The sequence below is a fragment of the Chelonoidis abingdonii genome, chromosome 10 (genome assembly GCF_003597395.2).
Source record: "Chelonoidis abingdonii isolate Lonesome George chromosome 10, CheloAbing_2.0, whole genome shotgun sequence".
Taxonomy (NCBI): Eukaryota; Metazoa; Chordata; order Testudines; family Testudinidae; genus Chelonoidis; species Chelonoidis abingdonii.
Genome location: NC_133778.1, coordinates 67,805,394 through 67,821,621, shown reverse-complemented (window position 1 = coordinate 67,821,621; position 16,228 = coordinate 67,805,394). Strand labels below are relative to the sequence as shown.

The 16,228-nt window shown below is 44.1% G+C and overlaps 1 protein-coding gene across 3 annotated transcripts in view; it reads right to left on the bottom strand.

The window, feature by feature from the left end:
• The window catches only part of LOC116832887 (protein mono-ADP-ribosyltransferase PARP14-like), a 32,020-nt gene extending 17,270 nt beyond the window's left edge, over positions 1 to 14,750 (bottom strand). For 2 of the 3 annotated variants that reach the window (XM_032793995.2, XM_032793997.2), the window contains exons 1-7: positions 14,507 to 14,750; positions 11,148 to 11,287; positions 11,015 to 11,048; positions 7,393 to 7,641; positions 6,320 to 6,556; positions 2,787 to 5,077; positions 222 to 458 (exon numbers count right to left, since the gene is read on the bottom strand). In XM_032793995.2, the coding sequence (XP_032649886.1) occupies positions 222 to 458; positions 2,787 to 5,077; positions 6,320 to 6,556; positions 7,393 to 7,641; positions 11,015 to 11,048; positions 11,148 to 11,287; positions 14,507 to 14,735 (3,417 nt within the window). In that variant the 5' untranslated portion in view covers positions 14,736 to 14,750. Of the gene's footprint in view, positions 1 to 221; positions 459 to 2,786; positions 5,078 to 6,319; positions 6,557 to 7,392; positions 7,642 to 11,014; positions 11,049 to 11,147; positions 11,288 to 14,404; positions 14,479 to 14,506 lie in introns of those variants that run through there. The other variant, XM_032793996.2, reaches the window with a different exon arrangement.
• Between the last annotated feature and the right edge of the window lie 1,478 nt (positions 14,751 to 16,228).

Here is a 16,228-nt window from a genome sequence, read left to right as displayed (position 1 = left end):
ATCCCAAACAGTGTCTGCTGGTCCTAAAAAACTCACCCCTCATTATTCAACATGCATTACACACCTTGAGGTCATTCAAACTGAAATAAATAGAGCTGATACTTCCTGCTCATTACTATGTAACTTCAATACAGGATCCACATTAAATCCATTTTCATGTTAAATGAGCAGCACTTTCAAACAAAATTAATGCCCTGAAGAAAATTTATAAAGACTGTTACCGTCATGGCAGCGCCTCTTCCTTGATCCCATACAGGAACAACGGCATGGAACAGAAAGCTGCAGGCCAAATTACATCCACTTGTTTGGAACACAGATCCTTGAATAGGAACTTGTCTTTGGCTTTCTTCATTGAACTCTAGCTGGAGTGTTGGTCCAGCCTTCTGCAGCAAACTTTGAGAGAGTGGACCTACACCAAGTCGCAGATCCATGCCAACACTGCTTACGATCACATCCGTCTGAAAGAAAAACAAAACAAAAATATTTCGAACAGGATCTTAAATGGAAGTGTTTACCAGCACCATTAGACTGTGTACGTCACACATGCGGCAAGAGGTAATGTGTTAACACAGATATGAGGTTCTCAGCAAAAGCTCTGCATACTAGGTATATAGAGGTGTCAATCCATCATGGGAGTACAGGAATCCTGCATTTTGCTGCTTGACATTCCCTGCAGCATTTTCTAAATTCCTCTGGAAGAATTTCTGTTGTGCAGCTTCTCCTTCCCAGAGCAGTTTCCCAGCAGCACCAACAGAAGAAACAGCTGCACCAAAACGAAACTGAAGCAAATTTAGGCCAAAACACTTATGCCCTTGAGTAACTTAACACCCACGAGTAAGGCTGCGATTTTGTCATGGACATTTTTAGTAAAAGGCACGGAGCGGTCACGGGCAATAAATAAAAATTCATGGAAGCCATGACCTGTCCTGGACTTTTACTACAAATGTCGATGACAAAATGGGGAGGGAAGAGGGTCCAGCACCCTGCCCTGCTGTGGCTGGGAGCTGCGGCCCCTGCTCTTGCCCAGTGGCTGGGAGGTGGGACGGACCTATGCCTGTGGTGGCTGGGGAGCTGCGGGGGATCCCAGGGACTGGGGACCTCTGGGGGATTCCCCCTTCTAGGCAGGGAAGCTGCAGGGGTCCCCTGCACCAGCAGAGACCTGTCCATGGCAGCTGAGGAGCTATGGAGGGGACACACACACCCCGTCCATGGTGACTGAGGAGCTCTGGGAGATTCCCCTGGTGGCAGCTGGGGAGCTGCCAGGGGTCTCCTGCAACCACGGGGATTGGGGTGCTCTGGGGGATCCCCTCCATGGAAACTGGGGAGCAGCAGGGGATTCCCCCCCATGGAGGCTGGGGAGCTCCAGGGGAATCCCCACACCTGCGGGGACTGTGGCACTGCAGGGACCCCTCCACCTGCAGCGGCAGGCGTACCCCGCAGCTCCCAGCCACCACAGGAGGTGGGGGTACCCTGCAGTTCTCAGTCACTGCAGGCTGAAGTCCTGGAGTCTGCAGAAGTCACGGATTCCATGGCTTCCACGACCTCCATGACCAAATCATAACCTTACCCATGAGTTATGACTCTGATGTCACATACACCTGTAACCTTGGGGCTCTTCTCCCTCCCCACAACTGAGATGGGACAGGATGCTACTTCTCAGAAAAGCAATATCCCAGATATAAAACCTGGGTGGTAGAAACTGAGGCAGTCTGTTTGCATCATAAAGACAGGAAAGAGCAAAAACCATAATTTTTTGTTTTGTAGTTTCCCTTTAACATTAAATACGGAGGAATTTTTAATGGGGTTATTGGGTTAGATAGGGCTGCCACTGTAATAAAACTTACAGATATAAAGCTTTCAAAGAGAGCAGCCAATAGCCAGTGCAATAGGACCACACTTTATGAAGGAGCCCCATAACTGGCTACGGTGAGCCAGAGAGGGAATGTTTACTTAAAAAGAAAAATCAGGGGCTGTTAAGATGTACTGAGCTGCACTTGGAACCACTAATATAAAAAAACAAACAAACAAACACTAAGGGTGTAATAAGGAGTCACACTGGACTACACAAAGACACTCCAGATAAACCAGTCTGAAATGCATCAGCTGAGCTGTGGATAAGCAGAGAGTGTGAAAACCAAAGTGCAGTTAGTTCAGGTTTCCAACCTCCTGATCCAGCCTTCAGCAAAAGCAAATTAAGCAGCCGCTTCTGGTCTTGCTCTTTCAATACTTCAGCAAGTTGTACAATTCAGACTCAGCACCTTGGCCTTCCCCAGTGCAGGCAGAAGGGAAGGAAACTCTCAGGACACCCCTTGTACAGTAGCAAGACCAGAGAGGATGGCACCTCATGGCCTGGATTCCCTTCTATCAGCTTGGAGCACTATGAATAACAGTGTTAACCCATTTAACTTCAATACAGTTTGTTGAAAAAGCTAATTATTTTGTATGTTGACTCTAGAGGTGGACCCCAAATCACACTCAACTTAGATTGAAACATCCTGAATTTGTGGTAGTTAGGGGAAAGCTGGGGTTTGGAACCCCTAGATGGGGCAGTTTGCAATTGGTTTTAGTTAGCTGAACCAAAACCACAGTGCCAAAAACCCTCGAACTTCTGAATGTTTGAAATTCAGACCTAGATGTAAACTTTGTGGCTTGGGTCCCTTGTGTGTTTCATTACAGAATACTCATTTTAGAAATCAAGTTAACCTAGTATCTTCTCATTTCCCAGTTAACTTTGAGAAAAATCTTTACATGAAACTGGGTAATATCTGATAAATTAAAACACCTACTGTAGCCTCCTGAATGTCTCTCTTCTCCAGTATGACACTCAGACCTTCATCCATTGTTACCATCTGGAGACCCTTTCTGTTCTGAGCACCTCGACTTTCTCTGGGCTGGTGGCCTGTTTTGGACTGAGGCAATAAACTGTGCTGGGGTGATTTCTCTGCGAACACTTCTTTCAAGGCATCAGTGAGAGCCTGAACTGTTTTTTCTGCAAAGTCCACAAGATGAATCTCCTTCAGGCAGCTTTCCTCTGGAAAATCTTCCAAAGTTTCTTTGATGGATTTTGCAATTGACTGTGCACACAGTTTTAACGGGAATCCAAATATCCCAGAGCTGATAGCAGGGATGGCTATGGAATGATAATTGTACGTTTCAGCCAGGCGAAGGCTTTCCTTTATTGCTCTTTTTAACAGGCACACACACTTTTCTGGTTCATGATCCCTCCACCTGGGCCCAACAGCATGAATCACCTGTTTACATGGGAGGTTCCCTGCATCTGTAATAACAGCACGGCCGGGCTGCAAAGGGCCTCGTTTCCGCACAATACGGTCACATTCTGTTTGTAGTTCTGGCCCTGCAGCTTTTAAAAGTGCCTCAGCAAGGCCACCAATATGCTTTAAGTCCTCATTGGATGCATTCACCACAACGTCAGCTGGATGAGTGCATACATTCCCTTTATAAACTGCTACTACAACTCCATCTTGCAGGATCATTTTACAGTGAAGCTGTTTTGTCATATCATTACCAGTTTCACCACCTTCTCTTTGTTCTTCTCCATCTTCTTGTAGCCTGATCAGACAGTTAAATTGATGCTTTACCTCACTAACATACGAGCGTTCTTTGTCTCTGAAAAATGCTTTGGCTCCCGGCTTATCTATTAACACATTTGTAGAATATAGTGAAGACAGAATTTGTTCAATCAGGTGGATGCCCTTCAACACTTCTACCTTTGGTCCACTCAGGGAAATACTTTTACGTGAAGTCTGTGTGCCAAAATTAATTGTCACATCTTTCTTTCTCAATTCATGACAAACATGGGTTTTTTCCTTCTCTATGAACTGTACAACTGCCACAGACTGAACTGGGATTAATTTTTGCACCTGTGTGTTTCTATCTACAAACTCAGAAAGCTTTTGATAAGCTTCTGATACAGCTCTAGAATAACCAGCAATAACTACTTCCTGATCTCTTTGAAGAGGGAGCAGGTCATCCATTATTAGCATTTCCTGGGATGCATTATATGTCTTGTACAAGATGCTAGTGAGTTCCCTCCATTCTCTCTTTTTGATGACTTCTCGGTCTTCCAGAGGAATGCATTTATAGTCTAACTCTGTCTTCAATAGTTCTTCTGCTTCTAAGAGAACTTTAGGAGAGTCTCCTACCAGCAGTACAGTATCATTCTCAAGCTGATAAAAGGCATTGACTTGATTTGTCACAAATAAGCTCTGTGACAGAGTTTCATTATCGATGTGCTGTAGGAACTGGAAAATCTGAGGATGAATAGTAATTGACTTCTGTGCCATGTTCTGCACCTTTTCCAGTATGTCACTTTTGACTTTATAAACTTCTGCAGCTACTCCACATAGGCCAATTGTCTTCTTTGCAGCATCATAAGAGATCTTCAAGCATGGATACTCCTTGAAAATATTCTCCTCTAGCCCAGCATTGTGCAAAATTGCATACTTTCCTGGGGGAACTGACATAGTTATTTCTATATTTTGCTTTTCCCTTTCTGTTTCTCTCACAGAATTTTCCATATGTTCTTTCAGTTCTTTCTCCACGTCCTCCACAGCCAACATGTCACCTGCTATGATAACTATTTCCTTAGAAATATCAGGTATAGTCAAAACACGGTCCTTCTCAAATCTGTTTTGTACGGCTTCCCAAACCACTGCATTTACTTTACATTTACTAGCTTTGTACTTTGACATGACACAAGAGAACTCAGTGGAAACATCCTCTTTCCAAGTCCTAATAAACTTAATCATTGACCTTCTCTGTTTAGACAAAGTTGCTGAAGGACACAATGTAATTTCTGGGTATGTACATTTGGCTTGGGGCCATTTTAGGTCACAATGGCAATTTTCCATTTCCTGGTTTATTTCTTGGATTAGTCTATCATGGCTCTGTAAAAACTGCAAGATGTAAGGATCCACTGGGATTCTTATTGGTTCTGGCATCTTTATTAGTGGTCTCTTCTTTCCATAAAGAGCTGTACCCAAAGAACTGTAGTACGGATGTACAGAAATTGGTGTTTGATCAAGGGAATGCTGCTTTCCCAAGACAGTGTTCAGATCTAAAAATTAAAATATACAAAGAACTTCAATAAAATTTAAAAAATCAGCCTGAAACACTATTAAATAGAATAATAATTTGTCTTATGTGTCTATTTCTGTGTTTTTTGGCTTCCAAAACACTATTTTCAGGGTTCTGTTTTCTGTTTGTTTCATTAAGTACACCTGGGCATCGTTTAACTTCACAGTTATGCTTTACTATGAGGCCTTACTGAGAGATGGGCATGGAAGGGTGCCATATCAAAAGGAGAAGCAAATATTTCTTATTCTAAACTTTATCAAAAGAATTCTTGGTCCACTGCTCAACCAGAAAGTTACATCAATTTTTGGGCACTTTCCTGTAATTTTAAATGGGATATAGACAATGCAAAGGAAAATGTGATTGATGAGAGTACAAAAAGTGTCATTACCATGAGCCAGGTTATACATCAAGTCTAACATACTGAAACTTCTTAAGCAATCGTTTAGCATGTTAGCCAAAAATAAGTCACTTACCAGAGGTCTTCAATTAAAAGTCAAACAAAATTATTCTGGAAACCTTGGGACTCTGACTACAGGGAGTTATTTATTGGAGGTGACCCTAACACTAGGATGGGGCATTGGTTTCATGTTGATTCAAAGGAAACATTGCGACCTACTGAATCATCACCACTTAGACACATCCTGTCCAGATGCAGAAGAAATTTGTCCCTGCTTAGCTTATGAAATCCAAACAGATCACAGCTCAAAGTAGTTTAAAGAACCTGCTTTCCCTATTGTCACATATAATAAAATTACGGTGAAAAACCATAGATGTGTTTATATTAAAAAATAACATCCAAGAGTCATCAATCCGTGTATAACAGAGATATTAAAGGTTATATAAAGATAACACAGGATGGAATGGTTCTGGAACCCTGAACAGGCAACAAATACACATGCGTATTTCTAATGAATCAAACCATGAGATTCTACTTAATTCTTATTTAGATATGAACTTTCGTTGGGTCAAGTTCTGAGATGCTGAAAACCTGCAAGTCACATTGAAGCCAATGCTGAGTAGAGGTTGCACAACACCTCCAGGAAAGAACTCAGACCCTTGGAACAGGGCCTAAGCACTTTACTTTTATGACTCCAAACCTGACCTGGGTCTCTTATTAGTACTGTAGCCATTTACTTTCAGACACCAAGCTGATTAACCATTTTCTAAGAATATCATGTTCATTTTCTAATGAAAAGACGTACTGAAAGTGAGACAGTATTACCTTTGTGATCACAAAAAGTAATGATAGCTGACTTCTCCTTACGGAAATGTTTAACATTTAATACTGGGCCACCTCCATGCTTTGGACTTTCAAAGTAGATGGTTATATAATCTTTAGGGACTGTAGATGGTATGTTTTCAGCCTTGACGCTTTGTGTCAATTCAAGAAGCCTGGCAGTAATTTTTAAGTTTTTCATTCTGTTGTTTTGGGCACATAGGTCCAAAAATTGCACAGTGTCTGAAATCAGAAAAAAGGCATTCGTGAAACATTCTTTATTGTATCATTCTTAGGGCTCAGCTATGATTTCTGCAATGATACTGAGTGTAGTTTGGTTCTGTTTACAACTGGAATGAAACCATTTTCAGCACTGGGCAAGTTTCCAAGTGTAAATACCATGGTGTCTGTGACAATGAATTCCACAGGCCAATTGTGTAATAAGGTATTTATTTATTTTTTAATTATTATTTCTAGTCATCAGTTTTAAATTAATTGTCTTCCAATGTCATTGGCTGTCCTTTTGTTCTTGTGTTATCATAAAGGTAAAATAGGAACACGCAATTTACTTTCTCAATACTATTCATTATTGTATTTCTCTGACATGTCTCCTATTAATCTCTTCTGCAAGATAAGTAGTTCTAATCTTTTTAATCTCTTGTCATATGGAAGTATTTCCATACTGCTCATATTTTCAACCCATCTCTGGACTCCATCCACTCTTATTTCTGTTATATCTGTTCTGAGATGAAATGATCAGAATGAAACACAGCACTCCAAATGTGCCTGCACCATCAATTTATGAAGTTGGCATGATAATATTTTCAATATTATTTTCTCTCAAAATCTTCCCACATCCTCATGTTCTGGTTGCCTTTTTGATAATAGCTGCACGCAGAGAAGATGTTTTCTGGGATCTGTCCACAATAGTACCCAGGTCTTTTTCATGAGTGATTGTAGTCAATTTAGATCCCAATTTACTATTCACATTTCTTTTATGGCAATTCTTAATGCATTAGGTAGTAACCACCTTTTAAAACTACACATAAAAATTACAGGCAGTATAGATTCTGTCTTACCTATACTTTTGATAAAGGTAACTACAGCCGCATTTATTTCAGGTATCATTTCCATGCTGAAGTCGTTGTCTCCCGATAAGCCACTGATAGTCTCCAACAGCATAATTAACATGCATTCTGTGACAGACTCCTCTATATTTTCAAGCACAAGCAGAGATGAAGTCGTTTGGGGGTGTTCTTGAATATTCTCCACCCAGGGTGCACTATTCTGCACTGAAAGTTCCTTTCTTTGCAAGACTTGCTGTACATCTAGTTTGACAGAAGTACAAATAAAAGGATGTCACTGGGTTACACAGCTGTACACACTCAATACATTTCATGGGGTAAATATATTAGGGCAAACTCAATATTATTTTACTGTCTAATGTTTTTAATTTTTTAAAACTTTCATCTCTTCCTCTTAAAAGGGCTCCTGCTTTCTCTTCTGGAAAAAGTAAATGATTACGGGGACAAAAGCTTTGCTTAAGTTACTGGATACTGTAAAACATCAAAGGGTTGTCAGACCTATCTACAGGAAAATCACCTACAGGAATAGAGCCTCAGCCACCACATCTGATAAAATGTTGAAAGCATACTACTACTGAGGGCATTCTGCATCAAAAAAAATAAAATTCTGTGCACAATATTTTAAAATTCTGCAAATTTTATTTGTCAAATAAATGTGGAGGCTTTAGCATGGCATTGTGGAGCACAGGCCACTGGCTGCACAGAGATGGGAGATCTCTGTGCAACTCCCCCCCAGGACACAGGCTCAGTGGTGAGGCTGCACCCAACTCTAACATAGTGCAAGGATCTGACCTGCCCCAGAAACACCCCAGGACCCTGCCCCTTTGTGTGGGCAGGCAGGCTCAGCAAGGCAGGATCCAACTGTGGAGGGACTTAATTTGGGGGGATCCAGGTATGGGTTGAGAGGATTCTGTGTGGGGCAATCTGGGTGCGGGCAGTTCAGTGGGGAATCCACGTGCAGGAGGGATCTAGATGCACAGGGGCTTGTTGTGGGTTCTGGGTGCAACAGAAATGGGACTGTTGCATGGGGCTCAGTGGGGTGGGGATCGGTAGGGGGTGGGGATCCAGATGCGCGTGGCTCATCGGGGTGGTCCAGCTGCACTCGGAGTGGAGCTCATCAGGGGGAGTTCTGAGTGCGGGGGGTGAGGCTCAGCAGGAGGGTTGGGGTATGAGGGGGTCTGGATGCACGGGGTTGGGCGGATGGGGGAGCAGTTCCCTGTACAGGGATCCTTCTCCCTGCAGCTGAGGAGCGATGGGGAGGGGCATGGTGGGAGTTTACAGAACTTCCTGCAGCAGGGGGAGAAATCTGGGGGTGGGTCAACCCGGACCCGGATGCCGTTCAGGGGAAGAGGAAGTCCTGTCCTCCCAGCCCAGCTGTGACTAGCAACTGAGGCTGGCGGAGGGTAGGAGCCACCAGCTAGGTCTTCCCCAGTCCTGCCTCCTGCCCTACTGTGATTTACCTCTCTGTTGGCTGTCCTGGGCACCTGAAACATTCTGCTGGAGAGGGTCGCATGACCACTCTTGCAGCTTCCCTGTCAGAAAGTCATTTTTCTGCAGGAAAGCAAAGAAATATGTGGGGAGACATAAATTCTGTGCATGCGCAGTGGCTTGGAATTCCCCCAGGAGTAAGCACACGTAAACATAAACTGAAGATGGGCTTAAGATACAAAACATGGCTGCAGATCCAAAGTTTGGAGGTTTTTAATATTTGGGGTTATTTGGGGGGTCCATCTCTAGCATGAACTAATACAACATAGATGCTATATTTAAGTACCCATTGTTAGAAGCAGGGAAGAACTAAGAAAAGAAGCACTGAATAAACATTCAGATACAGGCAGCTATTTACTGCTATAGTTCATTGTAATGTCTAAAATAGGATTGATGTTAAACTTTGAGAAATCAAAAATGTCTATAAAAGTAATTGTAACGACAAAAGAATTTCCTGGTTAACCTAACTTCCTTAACCTGAAGATGGAACATTACTTTTTCACTGGTTATGATTAGTTTTGCTGTCTGAGATACTATTCTCTAGACCAGAGGTGGGCAAACTACGGCCCGCAGGCCACATCCAGCCCACAGGACCCTCCTGCCCGTCCCCTGAGCTCGTCTTTCAGGAGGTTAGCCCCCAGCCCCTCCCCTGCTATTCCCCTTCCCCTGCTCCCTTAGCTCACCCCTCCACCAGCGCAATGCTCTGGACAGTGGGGCTGCAAGCTCCTGGGGCAGTGCCGCTGCAAAGCCCAGCATGACCCGGTGCTCTGTGCTGCACGGTGTGTGGTTGTAGCATCACCAGCCACCAGTGCTCCAGGCAGCGTGGTAAGGGGGCAGAGAGGGTTGGATAGAGGGCAGGGGAGTTCAGGGTGGTGGTCAGGGGGTGGGGGTGTGGATAGGGGTCAGGATGGTCAGAGGGTGGAGAACAGGAGGGTTGAATGGGGACAGAAGTCCGGGGGGAAAGTCAAGAAGGAGGGTGGATTGGATGGGGTGGCGGGGGACAGACAGGGGTGAGGGTTCCGGAGGTGGTCAGGGACAGGCAGAAAGGGCGGTAGATGGGGCAGGGGTCCCAGGGGGCTGTGAGGGAACAAGTGGGGTTGGATGGGACAGGAGTCCTGGGGGTGGGCCATCAAAGGGCGAGAAGTGGGGTCGGATAGGGGAGTGGGGGCCAAGCCACACCCCACTCCCCTAACCAGTCCTCCATGCAATTTCCAAAACCCAATGCAACCCTCAGGCCAAAAAGATTGCCCAGCCCTGCTCTAGACCACACTTTGAATGAGAAAGTTTACCAGAGTACTGCTGGGAAGGGGGTCCAAGTAAACTCATTAACGTATTAATGAGATGTATCATTTTTCATAACAACATTTGAAGTTATCCCTTTGTAGTTCCGCATTCTGCCCACTGTGTCTTTTCAAGTTAGTATCACAACATGTGACTACACAACCTGACCCGAATACATGGGCATCAATGTAACTATGTCATAGAACCAGGAAATACTTACAAGCACCGTAGTTCTGTACATGAATCTTTAAACTAGAGGTATACAAAGATCCCTCACCTAAGCTTAACTCTTTCAATGCTTGTCCTCCACAGCTATTGTTCTTCCATTGGCATCCCATTGAAACCAATGGAATATGAAAGATAGTTATGGATGTACTTGATAATCTGGTACATTGACCAGACAGGTGGTGTGTTTTCCCTAGTAATGCCTAGAATTTTCATTGACAGCCAAGGTATTTAAGGGACACACCACGGCTATTTAAACTTTGAAGGAGACAGGTTCATAAAAAGGAATGGAAAATTATTAGTTTCAAGAGCATCTTTAGTTTGACTGACGTTGTCTTTTCTGCACAGGGAGGAGAAAAGTGTCATAATAAAGTCTCAGAGTTTGAGCACTCTTAGTAGAATTGTGGTATAGGCACTTGCTGATCCCATCCCAGATATTCCTGTTTCACAGCCAGTCTTTCTGACCAGCTCTTGAAGCCAAACCCAGAGAGAGATGGTTCTGAACAACTCCCTACAGAAGTACAGGTCAATGGTGAAAAAGTTTTACCTCTAGCACCAACATTTTCATTTTATCAAGAACCAAACCGTTCTTCTATATACTATATTATGAAGAACACTTTACCTTGCTCCTGAGCTTTGCCTGCTGTCTCTAAAGCCTACAAATAAAAAGACAGTAGAATATTAATGAACAACCTGATGCTCCTGCTATTGCTTCAAAGCTCTGGATGCTGTGGGTTTGGTTTGTATTTATTTACCTGTTCAGGATCCAGCTCTTCCTGAAACACAGCCTCTTCAGTTGCACCTGTTGTTTCAGGCCAGGTGACAACCAGCTTTAATCTTCCTTTCTCTGGCAAATCGAGCTCATGGGTCTTTTTGTCAAGAACTCGTTGCCTCACTAAAATACAAATAAAGAAAACTTCGAACCTTGGTAGGAAAGATGGTCAGTAGGTCTGTGCAGCACTCTTATATCCTAATGCTCGGGGTATCGCGTCTCGTCTTCTCGTTTTGTCCCAATATCCGCCGGCAGCACTGTGGGTTTTTTTCTCAGCTGGGCCAGGACCTGGCTTTTTTTTTTTTGCTCTGCAGGCACACGTGTCCCTATATTTTCTTCCCCTCATCTGGTCACCCTAGCTGGGGGTGCTGGTTTGAAGTAGTTTCCCTCAGACACAGGGTTTACAGTTTGGTTCAATGGCTCTCAGCACCTCCATTGTACAAATTGTCCCAGCACCCCTGACTACTTGTACGCAGAAAGTTAGCATGAGTATAAATGTTTGCAAGATTAGAGTATCAGGTGGATCTAGTCCCTGCGTTATGAAGGGGAACCTGTCACAGAGACTTTCCATTGTGCATACCAACATAAATGTCATGATGTCAATCCGGGCATACCAGAGGATTAATCTATCCTGGATACCAGATACTGATTGCGCCATGGAACCTGAAGATGTTTACTTTCTTGTACACCATTTTTGAACCACTGGCTCCATCTAGTGGATTTTTTGTTTGTTTTTGTTTTTAAGGCTTGCTCAGCATCAAAGATACATATTTGGCATGTTTGTGATACAGAGAAATGAACAGCCTTAATAAACAAAAAAATTACAAAAAGAAAAAAAGCATTACTTGTATCAGGAGGTCTGAGATCTACTGAATCTAACGTGTGTGGGATGGTGAAAATGGACATATAGATGACACCCACTTTTCCATTCAGGAGCTATGAGTCAATCATTTACAGGAATATGTACTAAAGAGAAGCTTGTAATAAATAATAAGATATTACACCAATATAGCACTTTCATACCCAGTGCTTTACAGAGCTTGGGGAAGGCTGTCAGTGCCCCTAACATGACCACTCAGGGGAGTAAGGTTTATTTCCACACCTCTGTGCAGCCTGGTCAGATCATCGTGAGACCGGTGCTGGGGGAGCTGGCTCTGGGGGACCAATACTCCCTCCCCCAGCCCTCAAACATGAGCATGTGCACAGAGAATGGTAGAGAAAGGCAGGGAGTGGGGACTGAATCAGCTCCAAGGCCCCACCCCATGATATAATGACCAACAGAGGTGGGCTGACACAAGCAGGAAGTAAGCTGCATCCTGTAAAAGGCTGCAATAATTTAAGTACTCTATTCTCCAAGTCACAAATCCTTCCCAAGGTTCCTTCTGGGGCAAAGCACTTAGATACTGCCCCTTATTCAGGGCAGGAGCAAAGGCTCCATCTAGCTCTTGGTAAAGTATTGTATATATGGAAGAAGTATTTCACCCAGTCCAGAAATGCAGCCACTTCTGGGTGGCATGCAGGAACTGTTTAATAGCACAGAGCAACACTAAACAACAGTGTGCTGACAAAATAATCCCTCCGTCTGAACTTATTTTTACAACACTTAAGATTACAAAAAGAAAAGAGTTCTCTTTTTTATAAATTTGCTTAAACTGTGTATTTGGCAGTACTTTGTATATAGTAATTTTCTCTGTTTCCCCAATTCCTGTGGCTATTTCATCAATAGGAGAAAATATTTTTAAAATATAAAAAATTGTAAAAGCCAAAAATTGGCAGGGGGACTCAAAAGTACATGTAATACTCAAAACTACCTGTAACCTGTTGTATTTTTTTTTAAATCACTAGATTTTGAGCTGATCATATCCCTTTAAGGACAGAGAGGAGACTATCCTATTTAATTAATCAACAATGCAAATTTAAGTTAAAGAGAAGGCAATTACACGGTGGCATTTGTCAGGGACCACAGGGCTGGTGTAGCTACTAATGCAACACTCCCCTAACTCTAGCAAAAATGCTAATGAATCTTTAACGGTCTCAAGAATTCGTCACCTCATTTTTATATCCCATCCGAAGGACAGCAGGGCTCTACTGACTTTCATTTTGTGCGCTACTGTGCAAAGTCAGTACAAATTGGCAACATCATACACCCATTTTGCACAGGCATATGTGACTGCACAGAGTGCAAGGCCATACCCAGCATCTCTAACAGCACCAGACCCCTAGCTACAATGCAGAAATACTAGCATATAACAACCTCTGAATGCCACTTTTTGAGGAAGAACATCGCCACCTGAATTACCAGCACTGCTTCCCAAGTCACATGGCTTTCCAAGATGGAAGTCTTTCATCCAAATACCCAGTGCTACCCAGCTTGTGAGATCTAACTCTATCAGATGTGATGTGAACAGCACAGAGGTCTAAGTGGCACAGATTCTCATCTCTCAGTGAAATGTCAAGAGAAGATTAATGTGACACAGACGCCTGGATCTTCACACTGCAGTTTTATAGCCCTGCAGCCTGTGCCCCACAAGCCTGAGTCAGCAGACACAGGCCAGCCACGCATATTTAAGTGCAGTGTAAACATACCGTTACCCACAGTTTTAAAGAACATGTACAGGCCTGGATATTATTTGCCCATTTAGGATGGGAGCTTAAGCATGTACTTAACCAAACCGCAACAGGCCTCAAGCACATGCTTACAAATTGAAGATTTTGCTGAATCAAGGCCTCCATGAACTGATGAAATTATAGGCATGTCCATGAGGGGCTGGTAGATATAAACTACACCTGTGAGGATGATTATATGAGGCCACTACACAGGACAGTAGCTTTCTGTACCCTGGTAAATTTCACTAGAGAAATTGACAAAGTACAGAGCTAGAACTTGAAACATTTCCAGTACTGGAAAGTTGTTACAGCTTTTCCTGAAGAATCCTGTGTAAATTGTTATTTAAAAACGCAGGAAATCCTCACAACACATGCTCCCAAAATAGACTGAAGTTTACACTTTATCCTTAAAAACAAAAAAAACCAAAAAAAAAAAACCCCAAGACCTTGCAGGGGCCTAAGGTCGCAGCGGAAATTTGCCCCCAGTTGAAACGGTGCCCCTGCCTATCTAGAGCACAATTTGGTCAGATCAAGAGGCCAAATTTGGGAGACATTCCCTGGGGCGAGGGAGCGGACCTGACTGACACACACACACACACGCTTTCGCCCTGTGCCCCGCGGGGCCCCACTCACCCGGACCCTGCAGGATGCTCACACACACACTCACGTTCCGATCAGACATTTGTTGCCCACACTACATGCAAAGCAAAGCGACGTCCCCCCTCCCGCCCTTACCGTCCTCCTGGGCGAAGCAAACCAGGACCTGGCCGGGCCGCTCCTGGATCTCGCACTCCCCCCCTCCGGATTTCTTCCCGCTCTGGAAGTAGCAGAGGAGTTTCTTCTTCAGGTTCTTGGGGAGCCCCGACCCCCCCCAGTCCCCCTCCACCAGCAGCGGGAAGGGGCACGTCGCCTCCCCGGCCATGACCAGCCGCTGTCCACCTTGCAGGGCCAGTTTCACTTTCATTTCTCCGCACGTCCCCTCCCTGGTGCCAGAGTTTCTTTTTCTCTGGCTGCGGGGCGGGCAGACGGCGGAGCCGGTGACCAAACCTGCTTCGCGCTGACACAGCAGCAGCCCCCGCCCCAGGGAAGCCAAATCTCCCTCTGCTCCCGGCCTCACCCGTCTCCCTGCAGGCAATAACCCTCCCCCGTGCCACCCAAAGCTCCTGTCCCAGGGCAAACACATGTTCCCTGGACCCTGCCTGGCATTATCTCTTTTCTTCCTGCAATCCCTTCCCCTGCACCCCTCATTCCCTTCCCCACCCACCAGACACACACCCCATGCACACCCACCCACCCAGGTGTCCTAGTAAAATGTGTTATTTAGCAGAGGAGACCTGCCTGGATTGCGCAGTGTAAGCAGCAAAATGACCTTCAGAGTATGGTGAAGCCAAACGAGAGTGAGGTGCTGGTGTATATAACTTTACTGTGGCAAAGAAATACAGCTTCTAACTGGGCACAGGGAAAGCTGTCTCCCCATGTTGTGTACCTTTGCCAGAGCAGCCCTACCTGCCACTGTTTTTGTAGCCTTAGTTACACAAAACAGCCCAATCAAGGAGGAATACTGTACAAAGTGCAAAGTGAATAAGTATACCACACACACAGCTGGTTACTCAATAATCTGCAGTGATGTAGATCATGTCCATCTTTTATATTCTTCTGCAGTGCAAGGCCTGGTCCCTGGGCAGGGGAATTTCCAGTACAAAGTTGCATCACTTCCTTCTCATGATAGAGAAGAGATGTTTATCTTTATGAAGCTGTTATTTACAGTTGGCACTTCTAGGCCTCTTGCTCGGAGTAGCCCTCTGGTGGAAAATGCATGTGAGGTAGGGTTAGGGTGACCTGATGTCCCGATTTTATAGGGACAATCCCAATTTGTTTTTGTTTTTTTTCTTATATAGGCATCTATTACCCCCCACCCCCATCCTGATTTTTCACACTTGCTGTCTGGTCACCCTAATGTGAGGTGTGAAACTACTAGAAGTCTGGGAGCCCAGTCAAGAATTTGAGAGGACACAGAGGTCATATAAAGCCACCTTGCTTGATCCTCTGACCTAAACCAGTGGTTCTCAACCAGGGGTATGTGTACCCCTGCCAGTAGGCAGAGGTCTTCCAGGGGGTATATCAATCTAGACAGTTGCCTAGTTTTACAACAAGCTATATAAAAAGCACTAGCAAAGTCCGCACAAACTAACATTTCGTACAGACAATGACTTATTTATACTGCTCCATATACTATGCACTGAAATGTAAGTACAATATTTATATTCTAATTAATATATTTTAAAATGATACGGTCAAAATGAGAAAGTAAGCAGCTTTTCAGTATTAATGTGCTGTGACATTTTTGTATTTTTATGTCTGATTTTGTAAGCAAGTAATTTTTAAATGTGATGGAACTTGGGGTACACAAGACAAATCAGACTCCTGAAAAGAATACAGTAGTCTGCAAAGATTGAG